General features: G+C 40.2%; 1 protein-coding gene across 3 annotated transcripts in view; it reads left to right on the top strand.

Moving 5' to 3' along the window:
* FAM169B (family with sequence similarity 169 member B) overlaps positions 1 to 22,374 on the top strand; it is a 41,678-nt gene that overhangs the window by 5,923 nt on the left and 13,381 nt on the right. For 2 of the 3 annotated variants that reach the window (XM_029958689.1, XM_029958690.1), the window contains 3 exons: positions 12,201 to 12,334; positions 15,052 to 15,151; positions 20,810 to 20,895. In XM_029958689.1, coding sequence (XP_029814549.1) covers positions 12,201 to 12,334; positions 15,052 to 15,151; positions 20,810 to 20,895 — 320 coding nt within the window. Of the gene's footprint in view, positions 1 to 8,244; positions 8,330 to 12,200; positions 12,335 to 15,051; positions 15,152 to 20,809; positions 20,896 to 22,374 lie in introns of all 3 variants that reach the window. The other variant, XM_018069656.2, reaches the window with a different exon arrangement.

Genomic DNA, 22,374 nt, shown 5'->3' on the forward strand with positions numbered 1-22,374 from the left:
CCCCTGCGCGCAGGGGCAGGCGCTACAGGGTTTTTTTTTCCCCCCTTATCCCAAGCGTACAGGTAACTTTGCCAGGTTTTCGGCTAGTCCTGAAGCAGAGAGGAGTGGCCCGATGATTCCTGTCCGCTGTGGTTCGGAGGGTGATGCTGGGAGAGCCTCATCCCCGGACTCCTGTGTGCAGAGCGTGTTCGAGGGTCTCAGCGCAGGTGGATGAGTTTAAGGCTTTAATAACTCACTGCTTGAGAGCTGCTAAAAAGCAGTGGGAATACGGCGTAAAAATAGCAGTTTTTTAAAGGCAAATCTCAGGCACCTCCGGCAGTTGTTTACTCAAACTGAGCAAACCCACAGTTCAACAAAAGGAGCATGGTTTGACAGGGACAAAAGCAGCAGTAAACACGTTAGTTCTTGACCATGCGAACGTAATTAGGAGAACTGTTTTGGTGTAGAGATGAGATATAAAAGGCATTGTATACTACAGAGCAGTATGCATGCTACACTATAAAATATATTATTATATGTGTATATAATGTATACAAAGTATATAATACGCTTTCCTTAAAAAGTATTCAGTAAAACCTTTTTTTTGCTGTTGGTGAGGTGACAGCAGAACAAGAAGTACATGGAAACCGATATATTTTTTGAAAAAAGCCACTCTCTGCTTATCTCCTCATAACCAGGAGAAGTTAATTCGCTGGTGTTTCCAGCAGTGGGCAAAGCGCTGCTCAGCCCCTCAGTACCCGCTGGGCTTGCACTGCTTTGGGATGAACAGATGTCACATCAGTTCCCGAAGGGCCCTGCTCCCAGTACCTCGTGAGGGACCTGATTTAAGCACAGGTGGATCTTCTGCATGTGCTCCGCCGTGGATTTCCAAAGGAGTCTGGCGTGTGCAGTGTTCTGGGTTTATATTTGACTAGGAAGACTTCCAAGAATCTCTGCTCACGCACTTGTTTGGATAAGGGCCCATTGCATCACCTCAGTTAGCTTTCGCACTGCTTTCCCTCCTGCTCTGTTTTTATACTCCTCTTTCTTAATTTGTCACGCTAGCAGGTAAATGGAGAGAAAGTGAATTTATCTTCTGAAACACATTTTAAGTTGCTGCCATTTGTCTAAAGCACCTACTTCATCCCCTTCAGTAAAATAATGATGTTGTTCATTAGTTCCTCTTGCTGCTCATGGCTAAATGTGCCTCTGTCAGATTGCTCTATTTTTTCCCTGCTATCAACCACTTATGGAAGTCAAACATTTGTAATAATGCTATTTTTTTTTCTTTGGAAGGCTTTCTATTCTACTGATGTTTTTAAATAAAATAGATGAATGGGATTTGGTTTTTCATGTCCAAACAAACATTGTATTGTTGGGCACTTCAGCCTGTGTTTTTCCCTTACTTTTTCATTACTCTCAAATTTAATGCTTAGAATAGTTGTTCTTCCATCCCCTTCCTCTTTTGGGACAGCTGATGTTGTTTCTAGGTATTGTCTGAGTTTTGGCATAGTTATTTAGTTGGATATACCTATCTTTAAAATAATAATAAGCAGTTTGAGTGTACAGCAGGCTTTAAGAGCATGTTGAAATCAACCATTAGGTCTTGTACAAATGATGCTTTTCAGTTATGCTATAATTGAGATGCTACAGCTCAGTCTTGAGGGCTGTGTCTGTAACTGTTTTCACAGGGAAAGGTTGTTTACACTTCCAGGTTTCTAAGCTCCCTTATAAGTCCTAGGCAGACCTTGCTGTTGAGAAGCAGGGCAGCTGTTGACCTAGAACTTGAAGTTCTTGTTTTAGATTGAGCCTCCTCAGAAATTCTTTTTGATTCAGAATGTTTCAGAAGTCAGATTTTTATGTGTTTAACTATCCAACAGAAAGGCCAGGAAGGACATTCAGTGAGTAATCACGTGTATACACCTCTGGAGCCTGAGAAATAGTTACAGAATGAGAAACCTGTACATCTAGTTTAGCAATTGCATTAATGAAGTCTTAAATTTCCATCTGTCTCTCGAGGAAGATGGAAATCTCCCTGCCCTCCATGAAATCCATGTTAATCAGTTTATAGGCAGGAGGTCAACAGCTTGAAAGATGGAACCACAAAATTCAGGTATTGTATAGGCACTACCATAGTAAATGTGGTCTCTGCATCTAGAAAAGCTACTCAAAGCTCTAAGATGAGACTGATGAACAACCATAGTGGAACTTAGATCTCATGGATGGAACAGGCAGAATTTTATTCAGACTGAGGTGTGCGTGTCTGTAAGAGGTAAGGGCTGCCATTGCCACAGGTAATGCAAGTTACCAAAACCTTGCTTTCTTTAGCACAAATATATAGTTATGGTCTGGAAAGAAAAGAAATCAGGAAACAAAATCCTAAATACTTCCCCCAAAGAAAAAAATACAGTCCAGAACCCAGCAAACAAACCAGAGCCCTTTTCCATAACAGCGCTTCAGTGAATACACTCCTTCCCTTGAGGGGAAAGTTTGGGAAAACAAACAGCACAAGAGAAAGTCTGACTGGTTTCAATTTGCAAGTGGGAGGTGTGCAGGCATCCTGGTTGTGAGCATGTTATAAGAACCTACGTGAACAGGCTGGCATGTATTTTCCACATGGTGGAAAGGTTGCATACTGAGAGACTTCCAAACCCTTTGCAGTTCGCTGCTCTGGAATGTTGTCTTTGCAAAACGATTGGCAGACCCTCAGGTCCCACATATCTGTAGTTAAAGTGGGTCCTGCTTGCTTACAGAGAGGTCTGTGGGTGCTTAAAAATGTTGTGTTTGTAACCTTTGAAACCTCTGCCTGGTGGCTGGTCTTTCTGGCACTGCTGACAACAGATGGCAAATGGCTCTGCTGGTGTAATTCTCGCTGCTGCTTCGTTCCTGTGAAGTTGCACAGTTTCAGAATCTCAGAAAGGGCCTCCATGGTTTTTTTTTCTTGCGTAATGATTCCGAGCCAAAGGAAATAAAAACATTTTCTATTATTCAGATTCCCATGGTGTCATGTGACATTTGGGTAACGATTGCCTTGCAGCAGTTTCAGATAAGTGCATGGTAGCAATTTAAGGCCTGTGTCCTTTAAGTAATGCTTATTAGTATGTAACAGATGCCGTTTAGAAACATTATGCCTTTTAATAGGCTCTGCTTTTAGCCTACATGTTCCCATTCCAGGCAGTCTGTGGATCAGGCAGGCTTGGAGGTATGCTGTCGTTTATGCAAAGCCTAAGTCAATTTTCTGCTCTGAAGTCGAGCCATGTGTTTTTCCTTGTTTCTTCCATTCTGGTCATAGCTGCCTTGCTGTGTTTTTCCCCCTAGTCATATCTTTGGCTTATTTTCAAGCCATTGCAATCAAAACCTTTTGCATTTTTAACCACCAGCAGTGGTTTCTTTTGTCCTTACAGAAGAGCCCGTGTAAACTGAATTTGAACACTCGCAGCCTCGCTGTCAAGAGCACAGCGAGCACAGAGTTATCCCCCTGTTGCCAGCCTGTCCTTCCTGCTCTGCTTTTTCCTCCTCCCAAAAGGAGAAAAAGGGAAAAGCAGAGCCATGCTGATTTTGGAGCACCTTCAAAGGCATGTAGAATAGCTGACACAATGGCACGGAGAGGCAAGTGAGATGTTTACACATTTACTCCACTACTTGCAGCTGTTTAATAAAGCAACTTCTGAGACAACCTTGTGATAGCTGGTGCAGGTGACATATTAATTTGCAGCCACATAATAAATTCAGCAAAATTGGGATTACTGGGGGAAGGGATTTGTTTGTTTGTGTCTTTCTTTCCTTTTTTCCCCCCTCAAAATAATTGCTTTATTTTGAGATTATTCTGGCTGGACAAATTGCTTGTTGCAAGTAATTTGGAGAAAGGCTGCTGGGCTTTCTTAGGCAGACTTGTGCTCTCTGCTGGTGGGGAGCAGTAGGCCTGTCAGATGTAAAGTATTTGCAACTCAAATGATGTGGTATTTGAAGCTGGTATCTCTGAATATCTAGACAGTTGTCTCATATTTTCATCACTGCTTTGTTTTATTTGGGAATGTTGTCCTTTCTGGTAGCAGAGCTTTCAGGTACTCCTGGTGTGCCACACACTGCTGTAGTTTGTGTGGTGTCACCTTGGGTTTCTCACACCTGCTTTTAGTGATGGTAGTAATAGGAAAATGTGTTTTATGTGGTGCTTAAATTTGAGCCCTGATGCCAGGTGGTGACAGTGGGTGTTTCAGTAATAATTTTAAATTATTAAAATGCAGCAGTTTTCTGAAACTGTCCTGTAAGTCTGTCTGGCTTCTCCCCATGGGATGAAATCATCCTTGTGTAGACCATTTGCCAAACTCAGTTGTCATTTCCTGCCGTTTCACTATTCCTTGTTTATGACTATGGGAGTCATTGTCTTCCTCTTTTCCCTTAAGTTACAGGATGACTTTTGATCAGTGCATTCTCCTTTCCATCTTCCATCTTTGGAAAGGATTGAATTGCCACTATTTACATTTGAACTTGAGATTCATAAAAGCTCTGCTGCTCTTCACAGAACCTTTGCTGTCATTTTCCTTTCAAGTCAGCTTCTTTCCAGTTGTTCTGGAAAACTTTTGTATTTTTCTTGTATATTTTATTTTGTTTAGGGGAGAGACAAATAATTAAGTTGATAGACTTAGATTTTTTTTTTTTGCTTACCTGTGCAAGAAAAGACAAGTTTGGAACAGGTTGCCCAGAGAAGCTGTGGCTGCCCCATCCCAGGAAGTGTTCAAGACCAGGTTGGACGGGACTTGGAGCAAACTGGTCTAGTGGAAGGTGTCCTTGCCTATGGCAGGGGGTTGGAATGAGATGGTCTTTAAGGTCCCTTCCAACCCAAACCATTCTGTGATTCCAAAAATCCGCATCTCTGCCTTCAGTAATCAAAGTTAGACTTTTCCAGGAACGTTTCTGCCCATTTCTTGATTGTGTAAAAACCGGTGTTTATTAAGAACTCAATGCTGATGTTCACAAATTCAGAGGTATTAGCAGAAATCCCAGTGAATCAGTGGAATTTCCTTGAGAAAAACCTGATGTGAACATGAACCTTAAAGCCTTAATTAATTGCAATTCTGAGTGTCCCTTTTCTCCAGCATTATATTTTTTTTCTGAATTATTCTGTAAGCCCCTTCTTTCTTTTTTACATCTAAGATCTGTGAATAAGAAAGTTAAATATGCAGAAGTATGAATTCCTGATATGTCATAGCCACAGCTGGTAGCACTTCCATGGTTTAACAGAATGCTGCAGTTTTTAGTTGTAAAGTCTGTTCCTGGGCCATAATTCCTCATCTTTTTTCAATTACATGAGGTTAGAACTTTCTGCTAAACATGCCATCCCAGATGTGCATTCTGTGTGTAATAGGATGGGGCTGGCCTGTTTACACAGATGTATTTTAATTTATCTGTACTGTGAGTTGGATGTGGCTTTGTTTTTGTAAGTAGTTACACTGCTAAAGATCCATCTGAGGAAAAATAGATAAGAGTTGGAACCTGTTTTTGGAACTTTCATTATAGGAGTACTGCAGGTGAGAGTGGAGGAAATATCCCTTTAGTATGCACTTGCTTTTCCAGCCTTGAAAACATTTTAAATAGTTTCATCCAGGTGTTTGTCCAAAAAGAGCTAAATAATTAAATCAGTTATTTAATTCCCTTGCCTAATTTTTTTTTTCCATTTCATAAATTGTGGATTACTTGAAGTTTTGGAAAATAAATAGCACATGTTTTATAGACCCTGCTAACAGAATGTTCTGAGGGCCTTCAGAGCGCATTGAAGTGAGTGGAAGTTGAAGGTGTTTGACATTTTTCAGAGCCTTTTCTCATCTACATCCTGCTAAAGATATGTGCTTAAAGCTTTTTTCTTCTCTTTTCTGAAATAAGTAGTAAAAATATATTAGTGGGAATGTGATGTCTAACAGGATGGCATCCTGCATTTGGGATGCCTGACATTTGAGGGACAAAATTTGTAGTAGTGCTATGTATAGCTACGTCTGAACTCATCTATTTAATGTTTGATTTTTTAATTGGGAATGGGATTAGGATTATTTTTTTCTTTTCTGCTTTCAGTTATTGATTCCACAGCAGAAAATTATTTGCAGACAGAAACTTATATTTGGTGTTCTGAAGCCCTTCTTGCCATTTGAGTTGTGATAGGATAGGAAGTAATATATAAATGGCATTTTTGGATTGAAACAAAGAAACCTGGTAGCACCAAGGCATCTTTTCCATCCTTTATATTCCAGGAGTGGTTGCTCTGTTAGTAATGGGGAAAAGCAATGCAGTGGGGAAGAACTTTCCTTTCCTTAATGATGGGCAGCACGTGGTAAGAGCTGCCTTGCCTTCTTGGGCAGATCCCACACCACGGCCTTGCCCACTGGCTCCATTTCCACCACACTTTGTTATGATGCTGAGGTTTCACTTGCACTGGAACTTGGGTTTTTGACATGTATTTGCTCAATTAAATGCAGGATATGAGAGTCAGGTTGTGTGTGTGCTCCCGGGAACGTGCCAAAGTCCTCTTCCTTCCTTTGGAAGGTTAAACAAGTGTGGATGTCTAATGATAACCACATGCACAGAGCTGTTCAAGCTCATGGGAAGGAAAGGAGGGGAGCTGATGTGAAGCACTTCTGTTTAACACAGAGGGTAAGGGACAGCACTTCAGTTATGGGGGTGTGATTTAGAAGGGCAAAAACCCCCTTATCATTGGATCCTAGCCATTGTCCTGGTTGTGCTGCCATGGTGTGGCAGTGACAGTCCACAGGAGAACAGAGAATAATTTGTTACATCTTTGTCTTTTTATGTTGTGACTCCAAAGACACTGATAAGGAGGTCACACCTTTTTGAAGTGGTGGATGAGACACGCACTTAACTGATAAGAAACCAGAGTGATTTGGTAGGGGCCACAAACCCACACCTGTGTTAAGAATAAATCTTAAGAGTTCTGGACTCAGTTGTGTGGTTTAATTACCAGAACGCTCCCTCCTAAATAGTGACAGAATATGCTGTCATTTTGTCTTGGTCCACATGTTTGTCTCATATTGCAAAGTGGGTTTTGATTTAAAAAGAAAAAAAGGAAAAATATTTCTTGGACAAAAAAAACCTCACAATACTGTCAGAGACACTTAAAACCTGCTGAAGTTGTTTTTTGGGTTGGTTTTTTTTTGTTATTGTGAAATATATTGGCATGAAAATAAAGCCAGTGAACAAAGCCAGTGCTGCTATTGTGAACATTAGACATGGCAAAAGTGACTTAAAAAATAATGAAACTTGAAAGTTAGAAATGTTAAGTTTTTTTAATCTGTCTTGTTCCTGCACCACTAGAAATCTGACCGAGGCGTTTTTCATATTTTTGCAAGTAAAATTATGCACAGATTTGCACAAATGTACAAAGTCCAGATACAAATCCTGTGGTGGCTGATGGCTCTTGTGTAAACATACAGTTCCTAATGGATGCATGTAATATCCTCCTCTGTGTTTGTAGAACACGAAAAAGTAGTTGTAGGATAAATGATTAATTCACTTCAGACATAACACTTTTCATGCTTCATCTACGGTGAGGTTGATGTATTTTGCTTTACAATCTGGCTGCATCCTGAGTGCCCTTACAAATCTCTGTAATGGGCATTTCAACAAGTCCTCCTTTCCTGGGAGTACCAGCAATACCTCAGTGCATCTAATCAACCCAGTGCTGTGTCTGGGCTGGGAAAAACTGCATCCCCAACTTTGTTGGCTTAAGGAAACAGTCTTAATTAGCTACACATGAATGCAGGAATGGAATATTCTTAACAGTGGAAGCAAATATCTCTCATCCCTGGAAGTGTCCAGGGCCAGGTTGGATGGAGCTTTGAGTAACCTGGTCTAGTGGAAGGTGTCCCTGCCTATGGCAGGGGATTGGAACAAGATGATCTTTACAATCCCTTCCAATCCAAACCATTCCATGATTCCATGAAATATCTCTTGTTTAATAAATTTTGCATTGGCTTCATGGTCAAAAATAACAAGTGTATTGGCAGTACCTACTAATTTGAAACTTGAATGACTATTTAAAGCATCTTTACGATGAGACAGAGTTGATTGTCCCAAGTTGTGACTGGTTTGTTATATAATGGCAAAACAGTAAAAATAATACATTGATATTAAAATGACTGGTCTAGTGAAGGAGAGCTTGAGGGATGTAATGGTTATTTGAATTGCTGTAGCATTATATTAATGAGGTAAGTCTGTGGTTATCTGTATTCTAGTTCAATTCTTTCTGTTATGGCACAGGGTTTAATTGCAGGGGATATAAAAGGACCATCAAGAAGAATCTTCAGAATATCTGATTAGATGGAAGCATGTCCTTCACCTTCAGGTATTTCAGCAGTCTGCAGTTTCACTTGTTGAATTTCACATACAACTGTGTGCACCATGTGTTTTCTGTTGTGTTGAGCATAAATTCTTTTGCCCATGGAAAAATATTTCCTGCTTACTTTATCTGGTAGAAAGAAATTCTTGCTGAATCTGTAATGATGGAAGTCTGTCTTTAATCTACAAAAATTATTTCTAGTTTAAAGTATTGTCTCCCGTTTTGTGATTGCATTTGTTATTTATCTACCTGATGCAGACCATATGCATGTTAATTAGATATATATGGATTCCCACATATTGATCTTTTTGGGTCCTAAGTGATGTAAAATTTTTACTTTAACCTCTCAAAGAGGATATTTGTCCACTTAATGAAATCCCCATGAAATTCAGCTCTCTCTTCTGGAGGAGATCAGGGTGGAATAGCAATGGGTATAGAAAAAGCTGAGTTCAGGGATCAGGACTGAAACAGGGGCCTTGGTTTATGCCTTATTGTCAGAGTTGCATGATGTTTTAGGCTGAGTTACTTAGAGGTGCTGGAGGGTAGAATCTCCTAAAGATGACTGAGTGCTATGGGCAGTGCTGCTTGTTTTTATAGCTGGTTTAAGCTATTAAAAGCTTTTCACTTTAAAAATGAGATTCCCAGTCAAATTGATGACAGATCACTGTAGTGAGAGGAGATGTACTTGCACATCCTCGCTTGAGAACGTGGCCCAGGCTGCTCCATGGAAACAAAAGAGAGGAGAAGCAGATGCACTGCTTGTTTTTGCTTTAGAATCTCTTCTGCATGCTTGAAATGGAAGCATGCTCCTTCGGGTTTCTCATTTATTCACCTCTAGGTAGGTTTTCCCGGTGGAATTCCACACCCTTCCTCCTCCTCTGCCCTGGATGCCCTGGGAGAGACAAAGCCCGGTGTCTGTCTGTGAACCCTTTGCCCGATGGTGCCTTGACCTTGTTTACCAGCTTTGGCTGTTTAAGGTCTCAGCCTCTGCAGTGGCACTGTCAGGAATCTCTCTCATGCAGGAGGCCTCCCGTTCTAAATTTACCCTCCTTATGGTTTATGGTCCCTCCTGTGTGGTTGCAGAGAGAGGCCCCTTTTATGACTCGGCCCTCGCTCCTTCCCCTGCTCAGGGTAACCCTTTGTGAGCAGTGCCCATCCAAGGAGTGCTGGCAGGGTCCTGGCACACTGCCTGCCACCATGTGCTCTTTTGTTGCTGCTGGGGAAGAGCAAATTCAAATAAAATCCTGTCATTCCAACTAAGTTAAAAAGCTTTCCTTGGAACTTGGTGATTTTGCTATCCCAAGATGCTGGTGGGGTCCTCAGACTGAAGCACTCATGGGAGAACAGCACTGCTTTTATTTTAAAGTGAAGTTAAATTATTTTGCATTTTCTTTAGGAACCTTTATAACATCCTGTTAGACAGCAGTTATTATTGATTTAGTCAAATGCTTAATAACAATAATTATGTATAGACTTTGAGGGGGTTTTTGTGTTTCTGTATACAAAAACAACGTGTAAAAGGGATGTGCACACCAATGCAAATATTATTTTGTCACTTTGTACTGGGAAACACATTAGTTAATTTCAAAAAAAATTCAGACAAGTGATTTTTCTCCTGCCTATGGCAGCTGAACAGTATGAATGGTATGTGCATGTGTGTGCAGGTTTGGGGGGATGTTCACCAAAGCCAACCTTAGCTCCACTGACTTCTTGAGAACACTCCAGGGGACCTAAAGTGAGACTTCTGCTCCATATTGTTCCTAAAGGAACCTCACTTTCCCTCCTTCCCTTACACACAGAGGCTGAGACATTAATTTTCTTCATGAAAAATTTTTTGATTTCCCCTTTATTTTGGAGTATGTGCTCCTGACTCACTTGGGCCTTTTCAGTGTGTTGCACAGGAAAGACAACTGGAAATCTGTAAACATATTTTAAAAAAAAATTACTTCTGTGCAAAGCTGTCTTGATGGTAAGTTCATCAGAAGTTTTCTTTAAGGCCTCAATATTTAATTTGTAACCTAATTTTGTCCTTCAGATGGTCACTGTTGCCTTAGAGTACAAGCCTGTTCTGTACCAGGAGGTTCATGTGACCCTGAAGGCACCAGTTGCTTTGTTCAGGGAGCAGAAAATGACTGTGCTGTGAAGCTGCATTGGCTGAGCCCTGGCAGGAGGGAGCCTTGTGAGCTGCACCTCATGAACAGTATTTATCAGCATGGCAAATATTTTTCTTTGTGCTAAACTTAAGTCTTGCGTGCTGCTCTTTTGCAAAGAATTAATTTACTGGTAGATTTACTTTTGTGAATTACCAAAGTTTTTAATAATAATCTTTATTTTCTCTCCTCACATGACTCCTTTGCTTGGTGGTGTTGCATAGTACACACTTTCTGCAGAAGAAACCCTCCTAAGGACTGCCTGAGATTTTATAATGTGACCCAACTTGCCAGTGCTGCACTGCTCTTTTCTCTCCCATTTTGTCACATACAAACATACCATGAAACACATTTACAGAGTAGCTTCTGTTCAGCATTCTGAATACATAGCTTTGCTGTCAAGCCTCAGGATAGAAGCTGATTGCCTGCAAAGGGCAGGAAAATAGTGTTTAAAGCATTTTAAGCAGTGCTGTGTAGTGGTGAATTATCAGCTGCAGTTTCTTACCCTTTGCTGAGAAATCAGATGCAGATCACTGCTGGAGGGAGAATGGGGGGACCATGGATGAATAGTCTGAACTGGCACTACAAATCCCTTGCTCCTACTTTTATGTGGAAAGGTATCATTTTCATCATTTTCAATATGGTGCTTTTATGATTCGTAATTTCTGAATCTTGATATAGATATTCTTGCAGTGGTTCTTACAACACTCTTTGTTGTCTCAGCCATTTATTTTGCACTTCCTGTGCAGTTCTTTCACATTTCACTTGGGCCACAGGAGCTGCTCTGTGAGGCCAAACCATGATTAAAAGTGGAGCATTCAGAACTAAGATTCCAACTACAGCAGCATGGGAGAAGATTTTGTCCTCAGTTTTGGGCTTACAAGAGCTGCAGGTGTAGCTGGTTGATTGAGAGCCCCTTAAATTGAAATTATTTCCTTCCTGTGATGGAAGACTGGCAGGACACCGTTTGGACAGCAACACATTTCTTATGTTCTTTCTCTTGGGCTGGTGATGAGCCACCAGACAGGTTTGTTAGATCAGGAGGAGGTTATTGGTTCTTCAGGAACACCAAGTGGGACTTTGCATTTAAGTAACAGGCATCAGATGTGTGAGGTTTTTGTTTGCATGCAATTAACAAATACCCTTTGGCCTTGAATCACATGGATTAAAAGTTATGTTGCATAAAAGAGGATGTTACTATTTTGGGAAGTCTTGAGTGTGTATTTTAATATTTTTTACATTCTTTTGCCGATGTGAAAGTGCCCAATTGAAGTTACTCAAAAAAGAGAAATAAAAACCTAATGATCTACAACTGACCCATAAAGGGGCAGACTTCCAAGAAAGAGTGGAATCCTTGGAATTCTTTCCCTGTTATATTTTTGGACTTAGGCTGTGTTTTGAAGGGGTTTTTTCCCTCTTCCAGCTTTAAAGCAATTTACTTACACCTAGAGAAATTTGAGACTCTGCTTGTTGAATTCAAAGGAGACAAGAGTGATTTGATGCTGTCATGGATCTCCTTTGTAAAATTGCATGTCAAGAGTTAAATAACATACTGTTAATTTTTTACTAGCATTACTGTTTTAGACTAGGATTATCCAAAAGGCTCTAATGAGATCATTAGGGCCCCAGCTACACCAAGCAGCTCCTGGGGAAACTGGGGTTTTGAAACTCATGTTTCTTGGTTCATTTAAAAAGTCAAAACATCTTGTGTTTTATTTTAACTGCAGGTTGCCTTTGCTTGGTCGATACAATAGCAGAAGATCCAGAGGTTCTGCAAGGAGATGCTCAAACATACTATGAAAAACTCTTGAAGAAATCATTGCCCACTGCTGATGTTTTTTCCATCCCTGGAGGACAAGAGGTAGTAGGCTGATGTTTTTCATACTCCAAGTTCCATACTTGGAAGTTAGTTTGTTGGTTGTGCTCACTGTCTGTGAACAGGGGTAAGCTGGTGTGGCTGGATTACAGATCTCTTAAAATCATCAAATCCTGCATTATTTCATAGTTTGCATGCTGTAAATGAGAGATGAGCTTCAACTGCATGTCTGGAAGAGGGTTTGGAGTACTTAGGTGAACTTTGCATCTTGACCTGCCTCCTTACAGGACTGGATCAAAAGTAAGTTGGTCGAGATTAATGCTGTGGTGCAGCTCTGTATTCTGCCTCTGCTGTGCAGTTTACACAGGTATTGTGACACAGCCCATTGTTTCCATTCTTTCCAATACTTATATTGATAATTTTGGCTATGGTTTCTCCTCAATGAATTCTGATCAGCATAAATCCTATAGGTGTCAATGCTTTAGGGTCCATTCCTAAGCCACCTGGGGGAATGCAGGTGACTGAACAGGCCTATTGAAAATATTTACTTCAGTCAACCTATGAAGCCTTTCATTCTAGATCATAAAAGGTGTGTTGGGCTACCTGTTATTGTACTGTAAAAGCAGAAATTGGATTAGGTGAAATAAATGTTTGCAATAGTGTGGGTTTTCTGCAGTTTAGGAATAGGATATGTAGTAGTTTCCAGAAAAATGCTGCTCCAGGTGGGTTTAGCTTCGGCTTTGAACTGGGAATGTAACTGGGTTTAAATACTCTTTTAATGCCCTCTAGTGGACCTTGTAGGGTTAAATACAAACAGACCTGAAAATGCAAAGATCCCCCAGTTTAGGGTTTCTGTGTCCTTACCTCGGCCTTTCGTGCCTGGTTGTACTTTTGGAAGCTCATTTGCTGCTCCATTGGACAGGAGGGGAAGTTAAAATCCCGACAGTGCTGTGTGTGTGTTCCTGCAGTGGCTACACACGGGGAGAGCAGTTATAGGTGGACTTATGGCTTTTGATTCACAACTGTCTTTGCTTTTGTGGCTTGTCACCAACCCTTAAATATATCACATGACTGATTTGAGTCTCATAGCAACACATTTCTCTTTGCATTCATTTAATTCAAGTCTAATCTAATCTGCAGTCAGACAGCTAGTCAAGGGCACAAGTGATCCTAATGTTCTTGCTGTATTGTCTTTTTCCTTATACTCTATAATAAATAGCTCAAAGAATGTTGATATTTTGTAATTAAAAATGAATTAAATGTAATAAGGTGAAGCTTCCATTCCCAGTGAACATCCCAGCTGACAATCTCTGTTATATACCTGCAATCTGGAGGATGAGGATTTTGGTGTTTGAATACTGCATTATCAAGCTTTTTTTTCCCACCCTCTGCATCTGAATTAAAGCAGGTTTCAAGTGGCAGGACTGGCAAGTGTGAATAATTATTTAGCAGGAGTTAAGTGGCTGTCAGTCCCCCTTGCTCGGGTCACAGAACTCCTTTTAGGTATGGCTTGGTCAGGCATTCAGGACACAAATAGCCAGGATTGTTGCAAGTCAGGATGGGAGCATGTTGGCAGCAGCCACACACAGAGCTATGCTTGGCTCCTGCTGGTGTTGTTAACACCTGTGAAAGTGCACATTACCTTATCAAACAAAATAACAGCATTGGAAGTAGTCCTGGCCTTTTAATTATGGTAATGCTCCCAGGTGCCATAGTGACATTGATGCTGTTATGTTTGAAGTGTGCAAAGAGTGACTGAATCCCCAGAACATACTGAGATTTAGGCAAGCTCATGAATACAGTTTTCAAGCAGTTTACAGGGTTTTTTTTCCCGGAGTCCAGTGTTTGCAGAGATGATTCCAAGATTCTGGCACCCATAAACCAGCAAACAGTGGTTTCAATTTAAAGTTGTTATCCTGAATAATCCATATTCATACTCTTTCCGTGCACCAAGAAATATTAAATGTATCACATGAATGATTTGAGTTTCATAGCAAACTGACAAATGGGTGCAATTAGAGAGAGAGGCACACCCACACATACACAATGGACCAGATTTTGGAAAGTACAGTACATACTGTGCTAAGTCATGCACACTCTTTGCCTGTACCTAAACTTACATGACAGCATTTGCAATATTCATATGGAAATCGTCATTTCTATGCATGTAGAGCTGTTTGAGCACAGTAATTTTGTGTTTATGTGTCACATCATGTAGTCTAAGACCAAAAGCTTGAGAGCTGCATTTTGATTTTAGCTTTGCCTTCAACTTAACTACCTTGTGCCAATTATCCACCCTCCCTGTGCCTCGCAGATAAACTGCCCAGGCACTGCCCTAATGCTTTGATACTCCCTGTACCCCGAGGCTTAATTCATTGTTTGCAAAACACCACAAGTGCTCAGCTGGAGGATGCTGTAAGAAGTGCAAGTTGTATTTGTTTTCATTTGATGTGTCTGGACTTTCATAACACCGTTTGTCTGCGTGTAGCTGTTCAAAGCCAGGTTATGGACTAACCACAGCAAGTCAGCATTAAGGGCTTTGCTAAGCTTCAGTAGCTTGATTTCTTTTAAATTAACATTACTTATGGATAATATTAGAGTATTATATATGTTTCAGTGCCTTGAAGTTGAGGATTGAGAGGGTGTTGAGCTGAGTTTATACCCTGCATGTCAATAAAACATATCGTAAGTGCATCTGATACATGAAATACTTCTGGTGAGCTTTGCAGTACAAACAGCTACAGGGCTTGTTTGTTTTTTAGGTTAAACTTGAAGATTCCTGTGTGTGTTTTGTCCCCCTCTACCGAAATAATCCTACTTGCAAACTGTTGCTGTTAACTGATCCAAAGGATAAAGAGACAGGTTAGAATTGGTCAAAATATTTTGAAATTTGAGTAGCTGTACTTTCTTTACTTTTAAGATGATCTGTTTGTTTATATATTTAAATATTCTGGGTTTTGTTTTGAATGTGAAGTGGATTCAGTTTACCTGTCAAGGATTTGTGATGATGAGCTGCTGATTAGAAGGAAAAATTGACAATCAGAGCTTTTAAATTCTGTGCATAAATTCTCTGCTGGTAGGAGAAAAATCACCTTGGAAAAATCTGTTACTCTTTCTGACTTTATTCGATTGGGGTAATATTTTTCTAATTCAGGATGATGTACATTATGGTTTGGATAGAATTCTGAAATCCTTAAGCAATAAAATACAGCTATGAAATTGTATTGCTTCTTACTCATTCTTATTTGTATATTTTTATTTTTATTTATGATATTGTCTTCAGTCCTAGGTTTAATTGCCTTTTATTTGCAGTATTGGTGTGTGAGGAGAGTATCTACTGGTGCATAGATTAGATGAGGAGTGTTGGAGCTGTTGTGGAGCAGTGGGCTGTGGAATTTTTGGAACATCTACAATGGAGACATGAACCTTTGCATTGACCCGTTGTGTCGCTTAGGAAATGCAGAACACATGAAGCTTCTTAAACTTTCGGCTTCCAAATGTGGCAGCAAACTAATGACATCTGTCTTTAAAAGTATACTTTCTTTTTAAAGGATAAGCCATAAATTATGCCTGAAAGGCCTTACTAGCCAGTATTCTTAATAATAGAACAAAGTCAAGGCACAAAGTTTGGCGCTCTTGTTCAGTTCTGAAGTGTGTCAGGTAACGATCTTGCACTCCCAGAACAGGTTCTGTTACTCTAAGTAAGTGTTCATTGTTCAGTCCAAACCCCATAACCAGGAAATCTCTTCAGAAGAACAAAAAGCAGATTAAAATCATCTGTGGTTGGAGGTGAACTCTGCAGTTTCCCAGCTCCTACATACGATTCCAATTGGACATTTGCTAATGGGTTATGATTCACACAGTTGAAGGTAGGAGACCTTCCCAAGTTACAAATGTAGTCAAAAGACTTTCTGGTCCCTCTAAAACTGTTGATGTTGGCTTCCTTTCCTACCATTAATTTATATATTCCATTAATATTTTCCTGAAGAGACATACAGGCACTGGTGTGATAAAGGAGAGAAGTGTCTACACTGGAGGCCAGACTTGCTCTGAGTGCAGTTGTTCACACCTCCTGACTCATATTCAAAGGAATGTAGTTGAAAACAGCAGTGAGTTAGTTCAGGCTGCACAAGAGGAATTGGGATCTGTAACTACAAGGCAAAAATAAAGAATTATTAAATAAATGCAGGTGAAAGTGCATTTAGCACAGCTCTTCAATTAAATGATCTCATAGTATTAGGAACAACAAGTATTAATGAGATACATGCACACAAGGAAAATGATTTCTCACAGGAACAAGTCAAACAAGTCCATGTTGGAGCCTAAATTACATGAGAGCTGTCCTCATTAAAAGCTTAAACCTGGCAGAATAAACACCTTATTATATTATAAACAACAACCTGACTGACTGCTGTGACCACCTTGCAAAGCTTCAGCTTAAGTTACCAGCCCATAGTCACAGAAACAGAGAGTTCAGTAAGGTCTAATTATTTAAATAAGGCCTACATCACTTGGCTTTTAATATTTCCTTCTAAAAGTATGATTTAAAGGATTTTACTGGAAGTTCTTTGTTTCTGGATTTTATGTGCTGTAAACATGTGGCCAGCCTTCCTACACACATCAAATTCCATGTGATTTTTGTTTTTGTTAGATGATTTTTAATCTATTTCCGTGAGTTCTCTAAAGCCTGCTGAGGTGTGTGTGTATGTTGATCTCTTCTCTTTCTCTACCTGTCCACTGCCTCTGCATTTTAGTTTTCTTTCATAGCAGGGGTGCTTCTAGAAGCAGATTTCCTGGTTGTCCCCACGTACGGTGTTTCAGTTTGATGGCATTTAATTCTTGAACATGGGTTAAAGAGGGGTGTATTCCACCACTGAGCTTTATATCTGATGATCTTGATCACATGGGTTGTCCAGAAGTTGATGTGTAGCTTGTGGTCTGAAATGATCTGCATATTTCAAAGAGAAAATGGGTATGGCAGCTTTTCCATAGGACTTGGTCTTGGTTGGAAGCATTTTTAATTTATTTTTGATGGGCTGAGTGCTGTGTTCTGTTAGTATATCTGTATAGAAATTTTTATGAGAATGTAAATTGTATTGTAAGAGCCTACAGAGCATAACATGGGTGATTAACATCTTTATAACACTAAATAAACATACCTTATTGTGGCATTTTCTGTGTGCTGTATATAATAATTCACAATAACTGTTAGATGCCTTGGAACATTTATCACAAGACATTTGCCACAAATCACTGAGTAAAACTTGAATTATAGAAGGTGACGTAGCTGGTTGCAGGAAAGATAATCTGAGGTACTTGAGTGGCTGCCATTCCTGCAGCATCTGCCTGCCTCCCAAGCTTTAGCATATTTATTTAGACAAAAACTCTTAGGAAAGAGAGGAAAATGCTCTTATTGCATTTTAAAGACAGGACCCAGCTGCAGAACACGGTTTGATGTAGGATCTGTGAGCTTGCTCCAGTATCAGAGCTCACCTAGGCCTGGTTTTATGGAACTGCTTGTTGGGGTGATTTACCATCCTCCTTCCAATGTGGAAATCTGGCAAAACCAACTTCTGTAAGTGTGCCATCAATTTGAAATACTGTCAGAATTAAGGTAAAGATGACTTTATCTAAGATAAAGAAGTGGTAAATTCTATATTTATTAAACTCAAAATTACATCTCTCCTATATATCGTTGCCTTTATTTAGTTTGAGACTGAGGGATGTGTTTCAGCAGTTCAGAAAAGGCAGGGGAAAAAGGAGGACCAAGCTGGATGTTGCTTTATTTTTATTTCTTTACTCTCTCTGTAGAGTCCTGATGTGCACATCTCATTCAAATAGTTGCACACCAGTGTGGGAACATTTGGAAGTAAAAATATAATCCAGGCCTGAGTTGGGAAGGGATCCATGTTTGCCTAGCTAAAGGAGACATTTCATAATCACAATTGCATTATTCTCAGTGCCTAATTCAGCTCAGTACTGGGTTCCAAATACCCCTGTGCTGTGGAATCGTGTGCATCTTGCAACACTGAGTATGTTTGTCTGACTGCAAGTGATGAAAGTACTGAGGTTTAGCAAGCTGGGGCTTACAGGGCAAACCACCCACCTGAGCATGTATAAACTCCATTAATTGTGACCTGAAATGCTTTGGACTTGATCCACTTCACCTGGTCTTGCAAGTGCAAGATCAAACACATCGAGTCTTACAGTTGCAAGGTCATTGTAATCATGTACATGGTGATTCACAGGGTTCAGGTGATGTGTGTTGGCAACAACTCAATCTCTCATGATCAGGTGAACGTAACCCAATGTCTTGGAAAGAACAGCAGGACTGGGAAAAGAGAAGGAACATGTGGTCTCACAAATCATGTTCGCATTTGAAATAGTGCTCCTCCAAGTTGATTATAAAATGAAAATGAGAGTATGGGGAAGCATGGATGGATTTAACTGCAGACCAGATGTTGACTTGAAAAATGATAACAAAAAGCGAAGTACATATGTTTGTGTGAAATCTGGAGAAATGTTTTTCCTTCAAGGAAGGCATCCATATAGATAAGGTTGCTCAAGTAATGTGATGTGACAGTTGCTATGTCAACTAGTGTTCCCTTCCATACATTTAAATTATTGAATAGCACAGTAAATGTTCTATAAAAGTAACTCCTTCCAACATGGTTATGCATCTTCCTATTTTCCTCAAAGCCTTTTTAAACTTCTCTGACCTTTACTGTGTGTCTTGTATGTCTGAGCTGTGTGCCAAACCTCTGTGCAGCTCTCATTAAAGTCAGCATTTGGCCTGTAATGTCCCCTTTGTGTGACTCAGCTCCCTTTGTAGCTGCATGTTTCATGGATGTGTAATGGAGCAGTGGCTGCTGCATTTGAAAGCAGAGGGAAGGGTTTGAGGGAACAGATTGAATCCATCACACAAAGGGTATGAAACTCCCATGCAAGTAAGTGCATAATATTTAATGAATTGAATCTGGTGCTATAAACAGGCATCTGCCCTTGCGTGCAGTGCTCCTTCCTTGTTAACCCAGTGCACAAAGTGTGATGCTTTCTGGCACATGCTTTAATAATTTATTTGGAATATAAGTTAGCTAAGCCTTAAAGCCAGTGGGAGCAATAGAGGCTGAAGCAAAAAAAGGAAACCAACCTGTGTGCATTGGTGACATTTGTATAACCTGGGGCTAAAACAGGTAAATGATGAACCCTGTCCTCAAAGTCACTTCACTTCCTTGTGTGTGAATTTGTCCCTAGCTCATAGATGGGTTTGAACTTTCTTGTGTTTGTCCCTTGTTGGGTGGGTTAGAGAACCAGTTGATGGAGCTCTCTTAGGACTCAAGAGGTGTGAGCCCTGTGCTGTTCTTGGCCACATACTTCCTGTATTATATATTATCTTTTTATCTAAAGATGGGCGTGCTAGCTGCCCGATTTGATCATAGTAAAGATACTGGTGTTCTTGAGCAATCCTGAAACTGTGGCCATGTGCTTTCGTGAGGTGAATGTCACCACTGTGCAGACAATAAACGTTCTTCTTGCTGAAATATTTTCTTTGACGTGTTTGTGGTCATAAATGATGAGACTTCTGTGTTTATTCTAAAACCTCATCTAAACCCTTAAAATCTTTTCTCTGTCCTTTGAAATGACCCCGTGTCAAAACTTTTCTTTCTTAACAAGGCTTGGGAGCAATTTCAGTGTCGCTGTTGCTGCTTCAGTATTTTTCTGGTAAATCTATTGGCAGGCAACAAATTCTGTAGATGAACATGTAGGAGTAGGGTTTAAGTACTTGTTCCTGCATATGTGAAAAATTGAGGAAGGATGAGAAGTGGGGTGCAAGTTTTGCATGGCAGCTACGTGAGGACTTGACTTACGTAGGTTGATCATACACTTTTGCTTCAGGGCAAAGTGTATCTTATTTATGTGTGTATTTGTCTGTCCTTTGTTGATAGAAACCTCTCTATGCATTTTGAAACTCTGTGAATATCTGTCTGTGATTTAGGAGTCTGTACTCCAGAGGTACAGAGAGAGAGAAATTCAGTCACATAGAGAGCTGTTTGATAAAACAGATATGAGAACTTTCGTGTTTGACTTGCATGAGTGCAAATGCGGGCACTCAAATATATGCAAATATATGTGTGTGGGCAGGGGAAGGTCTGAAAGAACCTTCAAAACAGTAACCTTTAGCCAGGTAGCTCCTCTGTCCCAAATGCCACTCAAACCTACTCTGCTACTGAACTTATTATTATGCAGGAAGTGCTTTGTTCATGTGGCACGCACGTTGTCACGCTGAAGTCACATCAATTCCTGAGAAAAATTACCTTCCCTTCATGCTTTGTGTGGTACTGAAAACTGGGAGCAAGGGATGTGGAGGAGAAACTGAAATACAATTGTTCTGCTGTCTCACAGCAGATCAAACTGGAGTCAGCTGGAAGGAGGAGTAGATCTGAGGCTGCTGGTGGAAAGGTTCAGAACCTACTTTGTATTTGCAGGTAACGTGTTCCCCTGTTTTTTTTCTTGTTGTAGTCTTGGCAGTTTATTTGGGCCGGCGTTGGTGGCCTCTTGAAGAGGTGGTGAAGACGGCTGATCCTGCTAGAGATGGGCTCCTTTTGGTGAGGATGCTGTTTTAAACAGTTGCCTTTGCCCTGGAACTTCCCAGCCAGAACAATCTTATGTAATTGTCTCTGGCCTCCTGCAGCTCCTGCTGTAGGACCTGTGGGATCTGGGCTCTGTGGCTCACCAGGTACTTCATGTCTCCATTACAGTGACATGCACCTTTAACCCTCTCCAAACAATTTTCTGCATGCAGTTTATGAGTCACCTGTGGGATTTATTTTCTTCTGTTTTTTTTAGTTTACTCTCACTGCCTACTAAAGGAATAATTAGATAAAGTGAATTACTGCATTAGCAATAATTTCACATGTTATTGTTGCTTGACTGACTGTCTGGTGGGAGGTGTTACTACCCTTTGGAGCAATGTCTTATCTAGCTAGTTAGGATTTTTTTTCCTTGGATAACGTTGATACATTTTATGAAATGGTTGTTATTTAATAGTTTCTGTATCAATAATTCTTTTTCCAAATAAATTATTATAAGAGGATAGAGCTACTTTTTCATAATTCGAAGGATTTGGGTAGCCTATTTTCAGCTGAAAGTCAGATGCCTACTGCATGTGAGCTTTGTGTTGCCATGAGGTTATTAAGTCAGTTTTGTTTCATACCCAACCCTCTGTATCTTTGGTCCTGAATGATTCCATTTCTTGATCATCTTTCCCTAATATCTGTCACACATGGAGTTTAATTACTCACAGAATTAAATCGGCTTTTTATGGGTAACTGAACTGGAGGGATTTTGGGATCCAAATCCTTGCAAGATAGAACTTGGAGCACAAACACAGGCCTTGAAGCTTTAAGCATCTGCTGTATCAACAGAGAATGAAAATAGTATCTGAAAATAGAAACCTTGCCCCTTCTAACTCATTGCTAAGAGGTAAATTGTCATTATTTGGGAGAACTCTCATTTTCTTTTTCAGCATTCATGTGAAGCTTCTTGGCACCAGTTTTTACCTTGATGGCCAATGTGATCTTGTTCCTTTATATTCTTCATCTCCCTGTCCTGTTGGTTGTCTTGGAGGAAACACAGCACAGACTAATTGTTCGTGTTACAGCTGGATTATATGATATTTGGGACAGACTATTCATCTTCTGTTTTGTTTAGTGTCTACGTGGCCCACTAAAGCTCTTTGATGCTGTGGCAAGACAGGTAATGGGGAGAGGTGACCAGGCCAACACAGTGAATCCTATCTTTATTCCACTTTTGGATAGGATTAGATTGCCTTGATCCCAGTTCCAAATCTGTGACTGGTTTGCTGTGACTACAGTCAAGTTACTCCTGCTGCTTTAGAATTCCTCTCTGTGACAACAGGAGATATGTCAAGCCTTATAAATAAATAGTTACTAAATTATTCTATGCCCTCTGGATAGAGGGTGAAACACTGGGAAAAACTGTTTTTGTTATTCCAGCTGAACCAATTCATGAGGTATTTTCCCCAAATTAAGTGTACATGTTTCCTGACCTCCTCCTTCCCAGCC

Source organism: Manacus vitellinus, unplaced genomic scaffold (genome assembly GCF_001715985.3).
Source record: "Manacus vitellinus isolate BGI_N305 unplaced genomic scaffold, ASM171598v3 scaffold_16_pilon, whole genome shotgun sequence".
Classification (NCBI taxonomy): domain Eukaryota; kingdom Metazoa; phylum Chordata; class Aves; order Passeriformes; family Pipridae; genus Manacus; species Manacus vitellinus.